Raw genomic sequence first — 22219 nt, 5'->3', positions numbered from 1 at the left:
CTAGAATAGTACCTGGGAAATGAAGCAAAAAAAACGCATTGCCTTTGAGTCCAATCTGACTCATAGTAAACCGGTAGGACACAGTAGAACTGCCCTGATGGGTTTCCAACGCTGTATGTGTTAAAGTCTGGTCTTTCTCCTGCAGAGCAGCTGGTGGGCTTAAACTGCTGACCTTAAGTTTAGTAACCTACGATGCCACCAGGGCTCCTTCACCACTAAAAATCATGATAAAGTGCATGTCTATTGATTTAGTGACCTTCACCATTGACTTTAGCCTTCGATGGTCTTTCTGAAATGAGAAGTGAAACCGACTGTCAGTGGTGCAATCTGCAGTTGCTGTGTGTTCCTAGAGAGACCCTTTTCTGTCGGCAGGGAGAGACTTCAACGGGAAAGGATAAAGGAGATGTAATAAACATGAAATCTGATGATTTGGGATCAGTGGGTGTGGCTTAGCAATCTTGTGATTCTGAAAAAACAAACAAAAACAAACCTCAAAACATTTATTTTACTTTTATTAATTTTGCATGACTTTATCTTAACCTCTGAAAATAATTGAAAAAAATTAATTTCTCTCAGTAATTATTAGAGTAATGAAAAATGTCTTTTTAAATATCTACAGAACATAGGTCAATTATCTAAAAGACTTATCTTGATTTAACATTTTGATAGAAATGCATTTGTTTTGTGAATAAGTAACTTACTTTTAAGTGTCACATTTTAAGTGGTTCATGTTGCGGACAAAAACAACATGTGGAATACCTACCATCTGTCTAAAGCTGGAGTCTCATCCAGGAACAATTCTCGTCACAACTCCACCAAGTGTATGTACTCTCATATTGGAGTTACAGAATGTTAGACTTAGAAAGTTACTACACACAGATACAAGCACACACACACACACACACACACACACACACACACTACCCACGGTATTCGACTTAACAGGACACTAAATTCAATATGTCTCCTTTACTTTAAGTAAGGAGCCCTGGTGGCACTGTGGGTTAAGCTTTGGACTGCAAACTACATGGGGGTGGTTCAAACACATCAGCTGCTCCCCAAGAGATAGATGAGGATGTTCACTCCTATTAAAATGTGGAGCTTGCAAACCATGGATGCTGCTGTGAATCCGAATTGACTCAATGACAGTGGGCTATTACATTAAGTGATGCTGCTGATGCCCAAGATGGACATGCCTTCTTTTGGTGTTTGAATCTGAATATATAACTCTTTCTAGGCCAGTGGTTCTCAACCTTCCTACTGCCACAACCCTTTAATACAGTTCTTCATGTTGTGGTGACCCCCAACCATAAAATTATCTTCGTTGCTACTTCATCACTGTCATTTTGCTGCTGTTATAATTCGGGCAACCCCTCTGAAAGGGTCGTTTGACCCCCAAAAGGGTTGCGACCCACAGGTTGAGAACCACTGTTCTAGGCAGTAAGAAATGATATAATTTCTTCTAACGGTCCACCAAGGAAGAAAACAAAACAAGCAAATCCACAAACCCAGCACACAGCTCAGTCCTAACTGAAGGAGCCAGAGAGCAGCACACATGATTCAGGTTGCTGTCTTTGACATACAGCACAGGTGCCCCTACCTTTTAGAAAGTTCGCTTTACACGTTGCTTTCAGAAAGACTGACATTAGGACCTGTTCACAAATGGAAAGAAACCCAAGGAGGGTTCACATTTACAAACACAAGGCAAAGTGAAACTAGCTTTCAGTGTTTGCTTGGCAGCAGCCCCTCCAAGCAGCGCCAGGTGCCTTCCCTGGAACGACACTCAGCATCGAGCTGCCTTACCTTTGAACCGTGTCTGTGTGCACTGTGTAAGGGGGCTTCAAAAAGTTCATGGGAAAGTGGAAAGTAACAACCATGCAGTTTTTCCATGACCTTTTTGAGGCCTCCTCGGATGTTAGTGTTCTTTTAGGTCTTACGTGTTATTTGGTATGGTTTAGTAGGTTATTTGGGGGAGGATGGGCTTGCTCCGAATTTTTCACGCTCTTTGGGCTCAGGAAAGGTGCCATAGCTGTGTTCTACTTTCAGAGAGCATTAGAAAATGGGTTACCTTCCTTGTTGGAGGGGATATTTTCTGAGATAAAAGCCCTGAGAAAAATCAAATGGATTTCATAAAAGTTACCCATAGGAAGGAACACGTAATGTTCCCGACCCCCCAGCAAGTCATGAAAACCCACAGAACAGGTGGTGTCCTACTGGCAGGCTGAGCATCCCCGGCCACTGATGTGAAGGAAGTGGCGAAGAAAATGAGGTCGTTCCTGCCATGTAACTCAATGGAAGACAACCATCAAGAGACCTTATGAACTACAAACTACTAAACTGTAGAATTTTTCCTTCCATTTCACTTAGAAAGAGAGAGTGGAAAGGAATGAAAAGCACATGATCAAATTGATGGAAGTTACTTTCTTCTGTGGTTGCACAGCTCAAAAGTAAAAACACTTTGACTCTGCACCTTTGAAGATCATCTCATTGTCATTGAGTTGATGCCGATTCAGAGTGACGCTGTAAGGACCGGTAAAGCTGCTCCTGTGGGTTTCCGAGACTAACTCTCTGTGGGAGTGGACAGTCTTATCTTTCTCCCATGGAGTGGCTGGGGGTTTCAAACTGTTTACCTTGAGGTTCACAGCCCAACAAATAACCGCAGTACCACCAGAGCCCATACCTAATTTGAATTTCCTTTTTCTTTTTGTGTATGTATGCATGTATTTGTGAATAGAATAGATTCACATTACTAATTATTTTATAATAATAATGAAAGATCAGTGGAAAGATTTACCAAATATGTTGTTTCCTGGGCACATATAAAAAGCTCTGGAAGCTAATATTCCCACGAGACCTACAAATATTGTGCTTTGGTAAATTCTGGTCAAAGCAATCCGTACACATGTGCTTCTTAGTCATCCAGTCAGATCTGGCGTTCTGTCTCCCACAGCACTCTCCACTTTTCTGGCCACACCGAACTCACGCAGTGCTCACGCTTATGGGATTTGTTATGGACGTTCAGGTGGGACTTGCTCAGGATGTAGTTGTTCAGTCAGGACATGATACAAAGCTCTTTCAGGGCTGCTAATAAATGCCCAAAGGGAAGGCCACTGCACTCCAGCTCCATGGCCAGCAGACCTCGTTCCCTGAATCAAGTGTCCAGAGGCACCTCACTCCACACACCAGCCTCCTGCCCCAAAGCACTCAGCTTTACTTGCTCTGTAGATGGGGAGGTCCACTGCTCAGCCTCCTGCTCTGTTCCTGTTGCTGCTGCTACTGCTCCTTGGCCACCCCTCTGACGTCAAAGCTGTCTCCTGGATCAAGGAGGTTCAGTGTGCAGGGATCTGGAGGTCCAGAGGATGTCTGCCACTCCTGACTCTTCCTGGTAGCGTTTAACCCCTTCCTGCCTCTAACATGGCTCACTTTATACCCAGCAGAATGACAATCACTCACAATTTAGTTACATAATATAACCAGTATCACCCCCTACCTCCTTACCCGGACTCAGGGAAAAGTTGATTGGAGAGAGTTACAGAGATTAGCCAGAAAGGTAGTGTGAAATAATTCACTGCCCTATACCTTGCTTGCAGTGAAAGCAGATTGGAATCTTTGGCATGTTTAATTAGAAAATCTTGAATTTTGGTGATGATGAAACCATTACTATTACTTGAAAATTATGTTCAACCTTAGGCATCTTAGTGATACACAGGATCATTTATAGATATTTTGATTTCAAAACCTTGCAGAATTATAAAGCACAAAGTCACATAATATAAAATAAAGGTTAATGGGGTATAATCGAAAACTTGATGAATTAACTATTTTGGCATTATGATGAAGTAGATGTCCTACAAAAACATTTTCAACTTACAATATCCAGAACTTTTAAACAAATTTTAACAAACATTATTTAAAATGGATAGATAACTAAGTTAGTAAGAGACGAAGACCATCTGCAAGGGTCAGAAACAAAGAGATCATTTCCACTTAGAATGTAGAAAGCTGTAAGTAAATATTACTCACATTCTAATAATAATGGATATCTGCAAAATCATAACTCATCGTGAGTGAGTCCCTCAGACTAAAAAAACCAAATGAACTAAATTCAAAAGAAGGTCAGGTAGGACACAGGGCTTTTTTGGCCAAGTGTGGGAAGAAGAAGAGTTCCCAGGGAGCACAAATAATTGCTTGACTAGATAAAAGGTTGGCGGTTTAAACCCACCCAGAATGGGAAGCAGATCTAGCCACCTGCTTTCAAAAGCGCACAGCACCGATAATCCTCTAGAGCAGCTGGATTTGCACCTATGGGGTCACCATGAGCCAGCCTCGACTGAATAGTAACTAATGACAGCCCAGCAACAGCGTAGAAGGAGTGTATACAGCCACAGAGGGTGGCTAGGAAAAAACAGTTAAATTTTTGTAAGATATTAGTGCTCTAGGATATCAATTTGAAATATCTCTAGACAGGAGAGAGCTTAGCACTTCTTGTAAAGTCTTTTCCATAGACCTTCACTGGTTGTTCATGAAAAAGATTGGTGGAGTGGGAAGGGGGCACGAAAGGCAGGATTAGAGAGAATCCATCTTTTTGATGCATGTGTTATGGCCATTAGCTTCTGCTGGGAGACAGGAGTCCTCTCAATGTTGTCTGCTCCTCAGAACCTTCTCCTTTATGAAGTGAAAACCTGCTACCTTTTAATGTCCAGTTTGATCCACTTATTCTGGGGGAGTGGTAGAAGGAACACTCAACTCTCTCTGGAAGGAGGAACAAGAAACGTCCTTTGCCCCAGGACTAGGCAAAGGTCCACTGTTACTGAGAGAAGGGTGGAAGGAAGCAACTGCACTTTGACCCTTGTGTGTGGCAGGGGACTTTAGATCCAGAAGAATGCATTGATGGAAAGCAGTGCTGTGGCACTTGTGGAGAAGAAGGGGTAAGTAACTTACCAAGTATGTTCCATAGATATAAGGTCTTGGGAAATAGAGTAAGAACCCTGAAGAAAAGAAACAAATTCATTGACACTCATGTATGTGTGTAAGAGAGAGTTTTATCTCAAAGAGCAATTGTATGTTGAGAAAACATCCCAGTCCTGTCCAGAGCAAGTCCCTAAGTCCAATATTAGCCCCTATGTCTGATATTAGTTCATAAATTCCTCTTTAGACTTATGCAGAACATGCAATGATGCTGAATGCGGGAAGATCACAGGCTAGTGGGTAGAAAGTCTTATGGATCCAGTGGCAGTGGAAGCATCTCAATGCTGGCACGGGTCTCCATGTGGCTCCTCCAGCTCTCTGAGAGAGTCTCTTGAACAGGAAGGAGAAGCAGAGAGAGGTGTTGCCCGCCTCTCAGGAGAAAGAGGAAGTTTCTAGCATCCTCATGAGAAGGCCACACCCACAAGGAAGCATCATCAGGCTGTGACCTGATTGACAGACTAGACTCCAGCCCTCTACTTACTTTTCAACTTGACATGAAAGTATGTAACTACCACAGCCAGACTCAAAGATCCTACTTAAGACTATGGCTGGACCAAGAGAACTGAGAATCCTAGTCCGCCTGGAGCATAGCAAGCAGCGACAAGCAGCAGTAGTTAGCGATTGAGGAAGGAACCAGAGGGCAGAGAGATGTTAAAGTTTACAGTAGAGCAGCGACAATGAGAAAAGCTCTTTTTGCATCTCAGACTCCACATTAAGCACACAGTAAAAGTGGCCCACTGCTGGAGGAATTGGAAGTTTGTGATACCATGGTTTCTATGGCAACAGCATGACACAAACGCGGATCAACTACTCACTACACCGACCCAACCCCCTACACTGCAGTTTATCAGAGGAGGTACACTAATTTCTGGGCATAAATACTGTTACCTCATTTTTACTAACTACTCAAAAATATTTTAAGAAGAGATCCAGTCACCAAAACAAAGCTATCAATACATCTAGACCGAAATATTACAACTATTAGGAAAGGAATTTAAAATGACTGTGATTAATGTTAGCTAATAACAAGAAAACTGCAAGGAAAATAAGTTGGTTAGGATACTTTAAAACTTCACAGTAAGTTATTCCATTTTCAGCCCAGTGTCATTGCAATGCCGCCCCCTGTGTTCTCAGATATACTGCATCACGAGTCTTAGTTAGGCAACATTTCTTTAGAAAGTACTCCATTACTGCCTTTGAAAACTTCTTTCCAGAAACGAATTCCTGGAATCCATACATTCTGATGCTGGCACTTTCTTGATTTTACCAGAGGGAATCAATGAAATATGTACAATAATTAAAATCACTCAAATTGTCTTCAAAGGCAATTCGTTGACTGATCTTCAAGATATTGTAGTTGTATACACATTTCAATATTTAAAACATTAAATAAATACAATCTATGTTTCTTTGAATCAAACACTACTGTTTGCATTCCCTTAATCTCTCTCTGATGGTGGCTTGGATCCTTTTGTGTATTGGAATTTTGATTTATGGGCTCATATTTCACTGATCTTAATGTCAGAGAATTCTTAGGTACCTAGATTACGTGGAACTTTACTGAAGAGTGCAACTGTTAGCTTTTTTTGTGCATGCCTCATCTCTGAATATTGTGAGGTTTTGGGTTTTTTTAAACAATCTACAGTTTCTGGAACTTCCTATATTCTTTAGAGCTTGAGAACAGAAGGAGGAGCCTCTCGGGAAAATGAGGGGAAGCCAGATGAAGGAGAACAACGTGGCGTCCTGGAGACCAAGAACATGTTTTACTTTCTTTTTTTTTCTTTCTTTTTTTTAACATTTTATTAGGGGCTCATACAACTGTTATCCCAATCAATACACACATCAATTGTGTAAAGCGCATTTGTACATCGTTTCTCAAAACATTTTCTCTCCATTTAAACCCCCGACATTAGGTCCTCATTTTTCCCCTCCCTCCCCGCTCCCCCCTCCCGCATGAGCCCTTGATAGTTTATAAATGAGTATTTTGTCATATCTTGCCCTATCCGACGTCTCCCTTCATCCACTTTTTGGTTGTCTGTCCCCCAGGGAGGAGGTCACACACAGTTCCATGTAATCAGTTCCCTTTTCCCTACCCATTCTCCCTTTACCCTCCCTGTTTTGCCACTCACACCACTGGTCCTATAGGGCTCATCCGTCCTGGATTCCCTGTATTCTCAGTTCCTATCTGTACGTGTACCTCCTCTGGTCTAGCCAGTCTTGCAAGATAGAATTCGAGTCATGGTAGTGGGAGCGGGGAGGAAACCTTTAGGAACTAGAGGAAGGTTGTATTTCTCATCATTGTTACATCACACGGTGACTGGCTCATCTCCTCCCCTAGACCCCTCTGCAAGGGGATCTCCAGTGGCCTACTAATGGGCTTTGGATCTCCACTCCGCACTCCCCCCATCATTCACTATGGTAAGATTTTTTGTTCTGATGATGCCTTACACCTGATCCCTTCAACACCTCGTGGTTGCATAGGCTGGTGTGCTTCTTCCATGTGGGCTTTGTTGCTTCTGAGCTAGATGGCCGCTTGATTACCTTCAAGCCTTTAAGACCCCAGACGCTATACTTTTTGATAGCCGGGCACCATCAGCTTTCTTCGCCACATTTGCTTATGCACCCATTTGTCTTCAGTGATCCGTTCGACACCCCGTGATCACACAGGTTGATATGTTGTTCAACATGTTTTACTTTCATTTCATTGGAATATTAGAAATAAAATATAGACTATGTATTTTGGGGGATTGTGCACAGAAAGTTATATAGTCTTGTTTTCTGCCTGAATGTCTGTGCATAGCAATGTTTGGGCACAGATAGCCTGCTGTGATGTATAATTACTTTGCTTATCCTGAATATTTTTCAGGTGTTGGGTACTTATGACAACCAAATTTTCCATTTCATATGCTGGAAGCTTTTAGGGTTTTATAGTGTTTTGATTGTTCTTGTCTCTTGATATTTTAAACTTAAACATACAGGAATGTGCACAAAGACTATGGTACAGCTCATTGAGTTGCTTGCGCTCAGGTCAGGAACAAGGGCGGCAGCCTCTAAGATTTTCCAGTCTCTGACCTTCTTTCTCTCCTCAAGAAAACTCCTCCTGATTAAAACGAAATCACATCTATTGTTTACCACCAAAGCATTCTTTTTATTCCTAAATAATTTTTCCCATATGTAAACATTTTATATGTATAGCATTTCCATGATTGCTCTTGAAGACAAGCCCATTTTTTCCTGTATTTATTGGCTATTACATGGTGATTCTTTTTTGTGGATTCCCTATTTCTCATTTTCCTATTGAGGTGTTTTTTCTAATTGATATATAGAATTTCATCGTATATCATGGATCCATTTTCTTTTTTGTTATGTGTTGCAATATTTTCTTCCACTTTGTAGTTGTGCACAATATTTTAGTTTTTCATTTTATGTCTTTTGTTGTTAAGGAACATGATTGTGTTTATGTTTAAAAAATATAAAATCATCTCATACTCGGTGCTTTGACTGGAACATTTAGACCAGTCATGTTTAATGTAACTGCACATACTACCTTATGGTTTGCTTTTGCTTTTTTTGCCTCCTGCTCTTTTTTTCTTTCTGATTTCCTTATTCTGAACTACTAAAGTAGTTTTATTACTATACGTTTCCTCATTTCTATTAGTTTGGAAGTTACCTGCTTAAAAATATGTGTATATACCAATGTGTATTTATCCATTTGTCCATCAATGGACATTTAGGTTGTTTCTATCTTCTTTGAGAATGGTTCTGCAATGAACTTAGGTGTGCATAAATCGGTTCATGCTATGGCTCTTACTTTGTTAGGGTACATTTTAAGGAGACAGATGCCTAGGGTATTTTTATTCCTAATTGTTTGATGAAGATCAAGGACTGCAGCCTTCAGTATGAATTGCAACTCTGTAAAAAAACCAGAATCCTTACAACCAGACTGATAGGAAGCATCATGATAAACAGAAAAGATGGAAGTCAAGATTTCATTTTGCTTGGATTCACAATCAACACTCAGGATGTGGCTGTCAAGAAATCAAATGATATACTGCATTTGGAAAAAACTGCTGTACAAGATCTTAAATTATAGAAGAGCAAGGATGTCACTTTGAAGTCTAAGGAGCATCTGACCCAGTCCATGGCGTTTTCAGTTGCCTCATACGCACGTGGAAGTCGGTCACTGAATAAGGAAGACAAAAGAATCGATTAATTTGATTATGTAATGCATTGCTGGCAATGAAGATTGAAAGTACCATGGGCTGCCAGAAGGACAAACAAATCTGTATTGGAATACAGGCAGAATGCTCTTTAGAAGGGAGGATGGGGAGACTTTGTCTTGGACATATTGGTGAGACTTTGGACATGTTATTGGGAGAGCCCAAACCAAACCAGACTCACTGCCGTAAAGTCAATTGAAGATGGATTGACACAGTGCCTACCCCAATGGGCTCAAACCTAAGAACAATTGTGTGGATGGTGCAGGACTGGTCAGCATTTTGTTCTGTTGTGCATAGGGTTGCTATGAGTTGGAACCGACTTGTGTGCATCTAACAATAGCCGTTGTTTTTTGTCTTCTGCTTTGTATGTGTATATTCCATTATGTTTGATAGTGTATTTATGCCATGTATTAGAATACCTAATTTCATACTTATTTTTTCATTAATGCTTCATGTAATTCTAGTGTTTACATTTTTTAAAACTCCATCTTGAGTTTGTGCATCGAGTGAGGCATGGTCCTGATTCATTCTTCTGCAAATAGAAATCCAATTATGCTAGCAATACTTGTAGACGAGACTGTCTCTTCCCCGTTTAACGTATTTCAGTCCCTTGTCAAAAATCAGTTGTCTGTCGATGGGTGGATTTATTTCTGGGTCCTCAATTTGTTCTATTGGTCTGTGTATCTCCCATACTCATACCAGGTTGTTTCCACATAAGATCAGCTGCTCAAATCCTCTAATTGCTCCACAGGAGAAGGTTGAGGTATTTTGCCCCTGTAAAGCTTTCCAGCCTCTGAAGCCCACAGGGGTAGCTCTACTCTCAGCCTCTGAAGCTCACAGGGGTACCCCCACAGGGGTAGCCCCACATGTCTCTGTGAGTCAGACTTGACTTGATGATAATGAGTTTGATTTCTTTGGTCTTTATTCATATTTCGTTGCATGCTTTCATAGGGAATGGATGTTGGATTTTATCAAATGCATTTTCTACATCAATTGATATGTTCAGGCTGTTCTCCTTTGTTTTACTTATCTGTTGAGTAACATTGATTGTTTTTCGAATGCTGAACTACCCTTGCATACCTGGTGTGAATCCCACTTGGTCAGGATGTACTTTTGGTTGTTATTGTTGAGTTCTATTGACTAGTATTTTGTTGAGAATGTTTGTATCTATGTTCAGAAAGGACATTTGTCTACAAGCTTCTATGTCTTTTGCTTGTTGTAGTATCAGAGTTATAACCCATCATAAAATGAACTTGAGAGTTTGCTGTCTTTTTCTATAATCTAGATCAAATTGAGTATGATTGGTATCAACTCTTTTCTGAATATTTGGTAGAGTTCTCAGGTAAAGCTGTTTGATCATGGACCGTTTTTTGGTTAGGAGTTTTTTTAATAACCTGATGTAGTTCTTCTTTTGTTATGTGTCTGTTTGGCTTTTCTACATCATTCTGTGTTAGTTAGGTAGGTAGTGTGTTTCTAGAAATTTGTCCATTTCTTCGAGGTTTTCAAATTTGTTGGAGTATAGTCCTTGATACTATTTTGTTACTATCTTTTTAATTTTAGTTGATTCTGCTGTTTCTTATTCATGATATCTGATTTTTTCTTGTTTGTTAAGCTTACCAGTGGTTTGTCAATTTTGCTAATTCTATAAAAGAACTAAGTTCTTGTTTTATTGACTCTTTCTATTGCTTTTTTATTCACTTATTTCTGCTCTAATTTTTATTGTTTCTTTTCTTCTGATGGCTATAAGTTGATTTTGCTGTCATTGTTTAATTGTTGAAGATGTTGGCTTAAGTTATTGGTTTGGCTGTCTTTTTCATTTTTGATGTGTATGTCTATTGCTATAAATATTCTGAGTACTGCCTTTGCTGTGTCTCAAAGATTTTAGTATTTTATTACTGTGTTTTTGTTCTTGTTGGTTTAAAGGAACTTTAAAATTCATTCTTTTGTCAGTTACTCAATTTTTAAGAAAAGTGTTGTTCAATTTCTATGTATTTGATTCCCCGCCCCCCTACGCCCCCATCCCTGGTCCCCTATTGTTAAAATTTATTAAGGTTTGCTTTATGTCCTAACATATAGATTATTATGGAGAATGTTTCACATACACTGGAAAAGAATGTATATTGTGCTGTTGTTGGAGTGAAGAGATCTAAATATGTCTAAGAGGTCAAGTTGATTAATTGTATTGTTTAATTCTTCTATGCCTTTATTGCATTTCTTTTTCATTGTTCTGATTTTCTTTAAGAGAGGTGAATTGACACCTTCTACTTTTATTGTATTGTCTGTTTCTCTCTTCATCTCCATAGGAGCTTGATTAATAGATTTTGAGGTTCTTTCATTGAGTTCATAGATATTTAACTGCACATCTTGTTCAGTTGCACCTTTAATCTCTATGCAATGCCCTTCTTTGTTCTCCTGATGGATTCTGCCTTGAAGTCCATTTTATCAAAGATTAATATTGCAACTGCTGCCTTTTTTCCCATCACCATTAGCTTGATAGGTTCTTTTTTTTTTTTTTAACCAGCCTTTGATGTTTAGTCTATTTCTATCTTTGTGTCTTAAGATGTGTTTCTTGTAAGCAGGTTGAGTTAGTTAATTGTGCCAGCCTGGCCGATAACCACATGTGGGTCTGGTTGAAAGGCGGAGGGATAAATGGGTGGTGAAGCCTCGCCTTTCTAGTTCTCGGGTCTCTTGTTTTGTGATGGTTGCATCGGGTGCAGCTGCCTTAGCAGTTCCCTGCTTCAGCTTGCAAGATGGATTTCCTCCAAGACATCCCCAAGGAGAAGCCGCATGGATCTATCCCGATGCAGCCCTGGGTGCTGGAGCAGCCATGTGGAGACCCCTGCCAGTGCTGAGATGCTTACACATTCACTGACTCAGCTTTCCTCCTGCAGTCGGCATTATTGCCTCTGTTTTGTGAGGTGGAGGACTTTGTGGACTGGTGTTGGGTTAATGGGTTAATGTTGGACTTGTGGGCTTGGGCAGCATTGGGTTGGGATGTTTTCGTGATGCACATTTTCTTTACATAAAACTCTCTCTTATACGTGAGTTGCTGTGGATTTGTTTCTCCAAAGTACCTAGACTATTACACAGGTTATCGATGGGTCCTGTTTTCTTACCCGTTCTGCTACTTTGTCTTTTGACTGCTGCATTTAATCCATCTACAGTCAGTGTCATTATTGATAGGAATAAATTTATTGCTGTCATTTTACTGTGCGTGTGTGTGTGTGTGTGTGTGTTGTTGGCTTCGTTGTTGCTCATAATTTTCTGTTCAGAGTTTAGTTTCTGTGTTTTTTATTATCTTCTTTGCTGTTATCTTGTTGTTTACTAGGTCTTTTGATTTTCCTCTTATTTTTATTAGTATTTCCATTTTCTTTGAGGTTACTTTTGTTATTTATAAATTTCTTTCCAAGTTTCATCTATTCTCTCTTGAAAACTACTTGACTTCCTCTGTGAATGTTTTGCATTGATGCTATTCCCTCTGTTTACTTGATATTTGCCTTTACTGTAAGTTTGTTTTACTTAAGTACTGCTGTAAGTGTTCTGACTTCTGGGCAGTGGTGTCTTGTATGGTGGTCCTGCTGTTGTCATCGAATCTTTGTTCAAATAACTCCCCTTAATATTTTTTGTAATATTGATCTTGTTTTTACAAATTTCTTTAATTCTCCTTCTCCTGAAGTGCACTTATTTCTCCTTCATATTTGAAAGGTAAGTTTGCTGGATATAATTTTTAGTAGGAATTTTTCTTTCAGAGTTTTATATACTCCATTGCCTTCTTGCTTGTATGTTTTCTACTGAAAAAGCAGAGCTTCGTCTTACTGGCTCCCCTTTGTAAGGGGGAGCCTTTTCTCTTTTTTCTGAACGGATTTCAGGATTATTTCCTTGTATTTACTATGGGAAAGTTTTATTGTGATATGTTCATTTTCTTTTGAGGGGTATCCTATTTTGGCTTCTTTCAGTTTCTTGAAGGATGATTTCCTCCTCATTCATGAAATTAGGGATTTCTTCCACGCTCTTTCAGACTGTTTAAAAAATCATTTCATTCGGGTTTTGTACAACTATTATCACAATCCATCCATCCATCCCTCCATTTTTTCAAGCACATTTGTACATTTGTTTCTTTTAGACTATTTGTTCTGGGTTTTTTGATTTGTTTGTTTGTTTCTTGTTCTGAAATGCCTATTAGGCATATGTTATTTTTCTTGGAAGTGTCCCACATAATTATTAGACTTTTTGTTGTTGGTGTTATTTCTTTTCATGGATTGTTTATTTTGTAGCCTTGCATTGCGAGCTTTGCTTTCAAGCTAACTAATTTTACCTTTTATTATTTTAATTCTGCTATTCCCTTTCAAAGTGTTATATGTTTTTAATACCTTAGTATTAAAATCTTCTGGATTCCTAGTTGATATTTTAGTATGGTTTCTAATTTTTCATTTATTTTTTTCAGGTTACTCTTACAGTGTTTTCATGAGTTCTTTCAGTGCACCTTCCACCTTCACCCCCCACCCCTCACCCTGCCCATGGCTGCCTTGATCTTTTTCATCTGTTGAAAGTACTTAAGAATAGTGTTTTCGAATTTCCTTTCTGATAGTCTCATTGCCTTTTCTTTCTCAGTAAGGTCTTTTGGCTCTGGATATTCCTCACTTGTTTCACCAATGTCCTGTCTTGCATCTTGGTGTGAATTGATGTTATCTGTTGTCTCTGAGATGCTGTGTTTGTGTGTTTTATTTGTTGGTCAAATGGTAATGTGGTGCATAGTGGCCCTTACCCACTACTTACAGTTATTGGAGCTGTGAGAGTAGCTGGGTTTTGTGGGGGTAGTAGACTCTGTCAGGTCCGAGAACAGAATAGTAAAAAAAAAAACAAAACCCCAGAAAACAAAACCACAAAAATATATGCAAAAACAAAACAGAATGAAAAAACTTAGCCAACAGCAAAATGAAAGGAAATTTCTTTCTCTCTCTCTCTCTTACACACACACACACACACACACACACACACACACACACACACACACACACACACACCTTAATACCCATACTGGAACCAGCAGCTGTTTTTCTTTCTCAGTTACAAAAAAACAAAACAAAGCAAAAAACCTCCAAAACTTACTGTCATTGGGTCAATGCAGACTCACAGCGACTCTCTAGCACAGGGAAGAACCTCCCCTATGGGACGGGGTAAAACTGTCCCTGTGTTTCCATGACTGTAACTGTTTACTGGAGTAGAAAGCCTGCTCTTTCTTCTGCAAAGTTGCTGGTGGTTTTGACCTGCTGACCTTGAAGATTGCAGCCCAACACGTAACCACTACAGCACCAGGGCTTCTTCTCAGTCAACAGTGAGTGCTTATTGAGGTCCCACCCAGGGTGTATAGCCCTGGGGGTCTAATTATGTGTAGGTGAGTCTTGACTTTTCTTGTCAGCAGGTGTTTTTGAGGAGATAGGCATTATTCATCATCTCATAAGACCCTGTAGGACAAAGGAGAACTGTCCTTGTGGGTTTCCAAGACTGTAACTGTTCATAGGAGCCACTTTCTCCCTGGGAGTGGCTGGTGGTTTCAAACTGAAGATCTTGTGGATGGTAGCAGTGCATAATCCAGTACGTTACCAGGGAATCAACTGGATACCCGTGAGTCTGGTTTTGTTGTTGTTTGGAGGGATTATTCCTCATCTTGTGCCCTCTGTCTCTCTGCTGGTAGTTTATCAAAACATCCAATGGAGAGAAACACACACACACACACACACACACACACACACGACAAAGCTCACAGCCTGAACTGGTGCGGCTGCTTTTTCTGCTTTATTAAACTATACTGGAGGCTTATCAAAACAAAAGAATGATGAGGATAAAACTAAATATGCAAAAGAAAAAGTCCCAACAATCCTGTAGCTGCTTTAATCCCTGGGCACTCCAAGAGGTCAGAGCTTCAGCCAGTGGTTGGGTAGATAATCCCAGCATCTTTCTCCATTGCCTCCAAACCAGGAATGTGTGGGCAAACACTCCTTCTAGGCACCAGGGAGCCGTAGGGGAACCCCTGGGATGATTCAGTACCCCCTTCATTAGCCTCTTGTGCCCTGTGGCATGGTGTTCCTGCCTGGTCCACCCCTTTCATGTTGCACTAGTAGGCCTGGGGATGTGGAAGGAGGGGTACAATCACCACTGGGTGCACTAGTTTGGGTGTGATCCATTCCTCTGTTCATCCAGAGTTGTGTGGTCCCAGGGTGTGTGTGTGTGTCCAATTTTCTTTCTTTAAAATTTTTTTTAAAACAACCTTTCTCTTGGTTGGGCACTGGAGATCCCGCTGTGCTGCAGGTGGAGCAGTCTGGCTCATTGCCAGCCAGCCGAGACTTTGCTGGCCAGTTTGATATCTGCATGTGGATTGTGCCCCTTGTTTTCCCACTGGTGTGTCCAGTTTACTCAGCCACCCTTTTCTCAGACCCGGGGCTCCAGGTCTCTCCACCACATGCTCTTTCTGATGTCTGTGTTGTAGAGGGAACATTCAGTAAGTCTGTCGAGATCAACCCCTTACTGGAAGCTGACTAACAGGTCTTTTCTTTGCAAAGTTTTAAATTGTTGCTTGTTGACAGTTTTAAGCCGTTATCCTGAAATTACCCATGATTGTAAGGTACTGTACGTAAAAATGACTTAGCAAATAATCCAGCAGGAACATCAGTTATTAAAGCCTTGGTGGTGTACTCTGTGTGCTCATTTGTTTTAGTATGTTTGTGATTCTGCATGGCAGGGTATTTCATTATATATTTACAGTTGTTATTTGATAACATTAGTACTGGGGTTTCCTGTAGAAAAAGGGACCTCCTTGTGTTTTTATGTGTACTTTCTCACAAACTTTGCTAATCACTGACATATGAATTGCAAGAAAGGTAACACTTATCTCCTTGTTTTTTCTGTTTATTGTCTCCAGTTTACTTTCCCTCACAGGTTTTGATTTTCAACATTCTCACCTTATTCTGCCCATTTTCAGTGCGACATGTGGCATTTGGGTAGGGAAATATTAAAATATTGTAGTTAAATAGTAAAGACGCCTTAGAATTGTCATGTACTGCTTATTCATATTTACATCAGTTTAAAGATTTTTATAAATACATTTTTTAAATGAAAAGAAATTTGTGCATAGAAATAGATTCCCATTGCTGGTTACTCTCCACTCCTGCCCCCAAATAGCATAATTAAAAAAAAATTAGCTAAATGCTACCTATTATTAGTTCCTGTTAGTTAGTCAGTGACTATTAGTTCCTGTCATTTACATTTAGTTCCTGTTAGTTATTATCAGTTGCTTGGAGTTGTTGTTAGTTACTAAAAACCCCACATTTGTGACCTAAAAACCCTAGGTATTTTCTTATGTACTAGGACTTCCTGTTTAAATTTTTAGGCCCTTATTACTTAATTTCAATACAATCAATTATAGCATCTCACAAAATATAACCCCCTCAGAGGTCCTTTGTAATTTTCGAACTATCTTCTCTTTAGCAACACCATTTATGGTAAACCTATTTACAAATTCTGTACAATAAGTTTAGTGTCAAAATGCATGAATCCAAAATCTTTGCTGTTTTAGAGTTAATCACTGGTTAGTGACTGCCTCTCTACTTACTGTGTGCAGAGCAGAGAGCTCTCTCCTGGAGGTCAGGGCGTGCTGTCCGTCTCAGCAGAGAATGCCCCACACTGCTCTATAGCATGCTCTGTTGCCCTGTCTTGGCTAACTGAAGGTGAATTTAAAGACAGAATTATTTAGCACATTTTCCTTGCTTGAGTGGGGCTTTTCATAATTTGGGAACACACCATTAACCCATCTGTGGATATCTCATTTCATTTGTGAGGAAATTCAGGTTGGGATGCCAGCCATACTCTAGTATGTAAGAGGAACAGTAATTGGCATGAAGGCAAGCATTTAAGCAATAGAGGAATTTACTTTTCAGTGTCTTCCAAGGTCCATGAGGATGCACACTTATTAATCCCGAGAGTATGGACCTCACATATGTTTGTCCCGAGGGTGTGACTCTGTGGAGGAGAACACTGACCGGTAAGTATCAATCTCTTACTGTATTCTACTTCAGAGATTATGTTGAGCAATCAACTGCCTTTTAGTAGTGATGAAGCTTCTTAGTCTGTGCTGGTTTCTTAACAGTGGACAGTCCCAGATGTTGAAGTCAGCACAAGAGAAAAACGCAAATCCTGATAAGACTTGAGGATTTTTCGAAAATTAAGTACAAAATAGTGGGGGCCAGTGTTGCTGCGGGAATGAAGATTAAGTCATACAGTAAGAAGATGTGATCGTGGAGGCCTTCTCCTGTTCTTCTTTTGTATAAAGTTTGCATATGTGCAAAACCCAGGATTGTACTGACTTTAAAGGGGGGGGTGGGCAATTACAGCCTTTGGTGCTTAAAGACAGCAGACTCATGTGAATGTACATTGTGGCCCTCACAGTCTTGTCCAATACTTCTTTGCAAAGCCCTTTCTGTTTCTAAATAAAAGCAGTGTCTTCTGAATTCTGTAAGTGGTGTCTATATACTGGCCACATCAAATCTCTTAAAAGTGTCTTCCAAATCCAAAACTGTTAGTTATAACATGGAACAAATGTTTGTTTGGGGGGCTAAAAGGTATAACAAAGAGGGGCAAGGGGAGAGCTGATTTCAGAGACCAGTGGCTACTTCTGTTTTGTCTTCCCCTTCTCCTTCCTTCGCTTTTGCTTTCAGTTAAGATTTCTTAGGATTTTATTGATTACTGGTTGAAAAACTTGTATAATTTTTGTGCCATGTGATATATATGTTTAAGGCAAAACAAAGTCATTATGGGCTACCCTAATAGGTTTTCTGGGAATTAAATGTATTATATAACTTTGGCTATTGCCAGACCCCTCCACACACCCCTGCAAAACACACACCACCACCACCACCACCACCACCACCACCACCACCACCACCACCACCAGGCTTGTCTTGATTGAAACCAAGTTGTAAAATAAGCAGTGAAAGGAAGTGTGGACTCTGTCAGGAAGAATTTGGTGCTTAGGTGTGCTTCCGCATCTTCTTGTTGCTGATGGTTAGTTAGCCCATGGCCCTTTAGCAGAATGCACGATCTCTCTGAGTCTGTTTCTTTTACTAGAAAATTCCTTTGAGATTATCTGTGTTATCTCATAGTACCATGACTGACAGTGCTCTCAACACGCTGAATCATGATCACCCATGTTCTCAGCACTGCTGGGCCAGAGACATCTTGTTCTCATGAGAGGAAAGACCCAGGCATGCATTCCTATGCGGCCAGTGTCACTTTGCTTGCAGCCTCGTTCATTAATGCTTCAGAGTGACCTAAAAGTATCTCTTGAAGCCATCTTTTAAAAGACTAGGCAAATATATGTCTACAGAGAGTAGCAAAAGCAGAAAGTTTGGTGAAAGGATCAGAGATTTGATTATTCAGTAATTATTGAATGCCTACCATGGGCTAGAGTTAGGGATATAAAAATGAACAAAACAGATAAATATTCTTGCACTTGTGAAGGACATGTTTAATTATTGGGGACAGACAATAACCAAATAAATATGTAGTGTATGGATGATGGTGAGTGCTATGGATAAAAAGCTGCAGTGGGAATGGTGAGTCCTGGGGCCAAGGGCTGGTTTTCAGTTCAAGATGAGGTGATCAGGGAAGGCTTCATCGAAAAGCAGTCAGGAATCCAGCCATGGTCACAACTGGAGAAGAGGAATAGCTGGACTGGGAAGCTGTTGGAGAGTTTTGAGCAGAGAAGTGACTTGGTTGGGTGTATAGTTTAAAATACCCTCCCTAGCTTCTGTATAGAGAATGACGAGTAGAGGAGTAATGATAGAGCAAGGATTAGTTTAAAAAAATTGGAGTCTTCCAGACCCGGGATGATAGAGCAAGCATGGAACACTCGTGAGGGTAGCACCGACGGGGCAATGTTTCTTTCTGTTGGACAAGGGTCGCAATGGTCGGAATCAACTCAATGGCACCCAACAACAACAGAGCAGCATGGCTTGGCTCAGGGTGGCTGTAGGAGAAGTAATACGTGGTCAGATTCTGGATATATTTTGAAGGTTGAGCCCTATAAGATTTATTGAGGACTCGATTGGAGTGAGTGAGGAGAGTCAAGAATGCGGGCTTAGCAATGGGAAGGGTAGAGTTGCCGTTCACTGTTCACTGCGATGAGGAAGCTTCCAGGAGGAGCACATTTGTGGGAGAGGCGAGTTCAATTTGGGGCAAGATGAACTAGAGATTCCCTTTAGCTCAGATGGACAACGGTTGCTATTAAAATGTTCATTTTTCACAATAAGTTGCCAACTCAAAAGTTCTGTGTAAACGAACTTACCTAGAACTTTTCTAGTGTTTTCATTTATTGTATTGTACTGGAATGTTTATACAATCTCTATCAAGATGATGTTACAGTTCACATTTTATACATTAGGTGATAACTCAGTAATACTAACTTCCCAGAGATCATAAAACTTGTTATATGACAGCAGTCATCTAGTATAACTAATTATATCAAATCGTGCTACATTCCTTATAAAATGGACATATAGGGGGAGATTTTCATAATTAAACAAAGAGTTATTGAAGCTAAACTTATACAACTTAACTTCTAGAGACAGGTAATATCTTTGTGGGCTTAGTAACAGGCTGGTTTTTGTTTTTGTCTGTTCGGTGGGTAGCAGACTGATGACCTCATGGAGATTTTAACTTTGTTTATGCGTTTTAAAATTCATTGCATAGGGAATTGAGCTGACTGATTATACATTTTTGAAAATTCTGTTAATAAATGGATTTTTTTCTCTTTTTTGGGGTAGTATTTGTTATATTTATCTTCTTTTAAAAAAATCATTTTATTGGGGGCTTGTACAACTCTTATCACAATCCATACATACATCCATTGTCGGCCTTTTGGCTAAGATCAAGTGTAGTATCTGTACTTATCAGTTTAATAAATTGATTTTTAAAACCGCTTACATCATGATAATTTATATTCCTATCAGTTATTTAAAGTAGAAAAGTAAACCCATTCGCAAGAGCTTAAGTGTATCTTTTTTTTGGTGGTAGAATCCATCGTCTTTGTTCTTTGCAGTAGAAAATAATTAGATCATATGATGGTTGAAGCTTTGACATTACAGTTCTGGGTAGGATGACAAACTGTATAATTCAGACAGCACAATAGGAATGGAGATCTATCAAAAACACCTACTCTGTTATCATAGTGTTTATGTACTGTTGTTATTTGTCATTCAGCAAAGCACATAGGATGCTATTTTAGTTGAACAGTTCCTGAGACACTTAAATTATGTGTGGTGCTTTGAAGAATACAAACATGAGTAGCTTAATACTGTTTTTTGAACTTAAGTTGTATAAGGACGTGCACATCCTAAAATATCTTCTGTGAATGGTTTTGGCTAATATGCCCTTGGAGTTTTAACACTGATAATTCTGATCTCCCATCTATGTAAACAGCAAACTCTTTCTGGTTCTACAGGAAGTCCTGCGTGTTGCAGGGGTGGAAATGCAGTTAACAGCTGCGGTGTCATTTCTGACCATCCTGCAGGAAGAATCAGTGTCAATCCATGCATATGCCCACTCCTTCCTACAAATCATTCTACTGCATCTGGAGCACCGGGATGCAGGTCAGGGGCTGGGCATGTTTCATTATCTACTTAGCCATTGATGCTTGTGTGGGGGCCATGATATCACTTTAAAACCTGTTTGCCAGATGAAGATAACCCAATGAGACCATAATACCCAAAGTTGATCACTGGTTTGACTTAGTAGCCAGGGCTGTCTCCTTGTAAGAGTGCCAAGTTCACTGTCTTTGGAAGCTGAGCGCTCATTAGTTCATCCTGTGATTCATGTACTTTCTTCTGATATGGTTTTACCATCTTACAGCATTTAGGTTTATATAGTATTACCATTCAGCCAAAATGCAGTGCTTGAGTTAAAGATACTTCCCACATATTATTTTTGAAGATATAAGCCAATCATTTTTTCCAGATCCTAGGACAAAGAGTGAAACTTTTTAGAATATTTATATGAATCCTTGGCTTCATGTGATCATCCGATGTTATTGTAACTATTAAGGGCTGAGTTGAAGCAGAATTTGTGAGCTATTTAATTGAGCTTGTTGTATCTGTCAATCAGCTGTCAGTAACGCGTGGCTGGAAACCCTTCTGTCTGTGGTGGAAGCTTTGCCAAAGGAAACCCTAAGGCATGAGGTAATCATTTATATGTATATATACTCTTGTATTTTATTTGTTGACACAGTATTTTGGAATAGTAATGTCAGTCACTAGGTTTTCTTTCTTTCTTTCTAAAATGATAGTTTCAAAAAGAATAAAGTTATTTCCCATGCCAAGAGTGACATATGCTCCTTGTATGATTAAATGTGTGTAACATAGACGAGTGAATGTGAGTCATATAGAAAAGGAGAGAAAAAGAGCCCATGGTTCTACACGTTGTTGACCACTTAGCATTCTGTTCTGTTTCCTTCTGGACGTTTCACTCTCAGTACTTGCTGCTTATTTACCACTATAGTGATCATGCTGCATTCATCTGTAGCTGTTTTTCGTTTAAAATTGCATGAGTTTTTAAACGCCATTTGGGAATGATTACAAGTGCTTTTACCTTCCTGTAAAATACTATGCCTATTTTCAGCATTTATTTATCAAAGGGCATTCGTGGATATTTCTGTGGAACATTTTCCCCAGAAAATTCCTGTAACTGTAGTTTCTAAAAAGAGAATTACTGGGTCACAGGGCATTTTAGCATTCTTGCCCCGCCCTTTTTTTATTTTTGCATTTACAGTAAGGCTCCTGACCAACAATAATGGGTATGTGAAGTACCTAGTTCCCTGGACTTTCACGAGCAATGAAGATTCCAACTAAAGTTGATGGAAAAATAGGAACTCTATTGTATTAGTCTGGGTACTTTGGAGAAACAAATCCACAGCAACTCACGTATAAGACAGTTTTATGTAAAGAAAATGTGCATCACGAAAACATCCCAACCCAATGCTGCCC

The 22219-nt window shown here is 39.8% G+C and overlaps 1 protein-coding gene and 1 pseudogene across 7 annotated transcripts in view; both read left to right on the top strand.

The window, feature by feature from the left end:
• The window catches only part of PPP4R4 (protein phosphatase 4 regulatory subunit 4), a 130287-nt gene that overhangs the window by 51706 nt on the left and 56362 nt on the right, over nucleotides 1-22219 (top strand). For 2 of the 7 annotated variants that reach the window (XM_045287814.1, XM_004698777.4), the window contains exons 4-5: nucleotides 20683-20830; nucleotides 21342-21415. The exons of 1 other annotated variant lie outside the window; for it this stretch is intronic. In XM_045287814.1, the coding sequence (XP_045143749.1) occupies nucleotides 20683-20830; nucleotides 21342-21415 (222 nt within the window). Of the gene's footprint in view, nucleotides 1-16168; nucleotides 16187-17122; nucleotides 17227-17331; nucleotides 17576-20682; nucleotides 20831-21341; nucleotides 21416-22219 lie in introns of those variants that run through there. 4 more of the 7 variants (XM_045287818.1, XM_045287817.1, XM_045287819.1 and 1 more) reach the window with 4 other exon arrangements.
• On the top strand, nucleotides 20084-20193 carry LOC115868960 (annotated as a pseudogene).

The sequence above is a fragment of the Echinops telfairi genome, unplaced genomic scaffold (assembly GCF_000313985.2).
Source record: "Echinops telfairi isolate 266 unplaced genomic scaffold, ASM31398v2 ScPeMD7_18;HRSCAF=68, whole genome shotgun sequence".
In the NCBI taxonomy this organism is placed as follows: Eukaryota; Metazoa; Chordata; class Mammalia; order Afrosoricida; family Tenrecidae; genus Echinops; species Echinops telfairi.
Note: the sequence above shows the minus strand (reverse complement) of the source record. Positions and strands in the feature narration are given on the sequence as shown.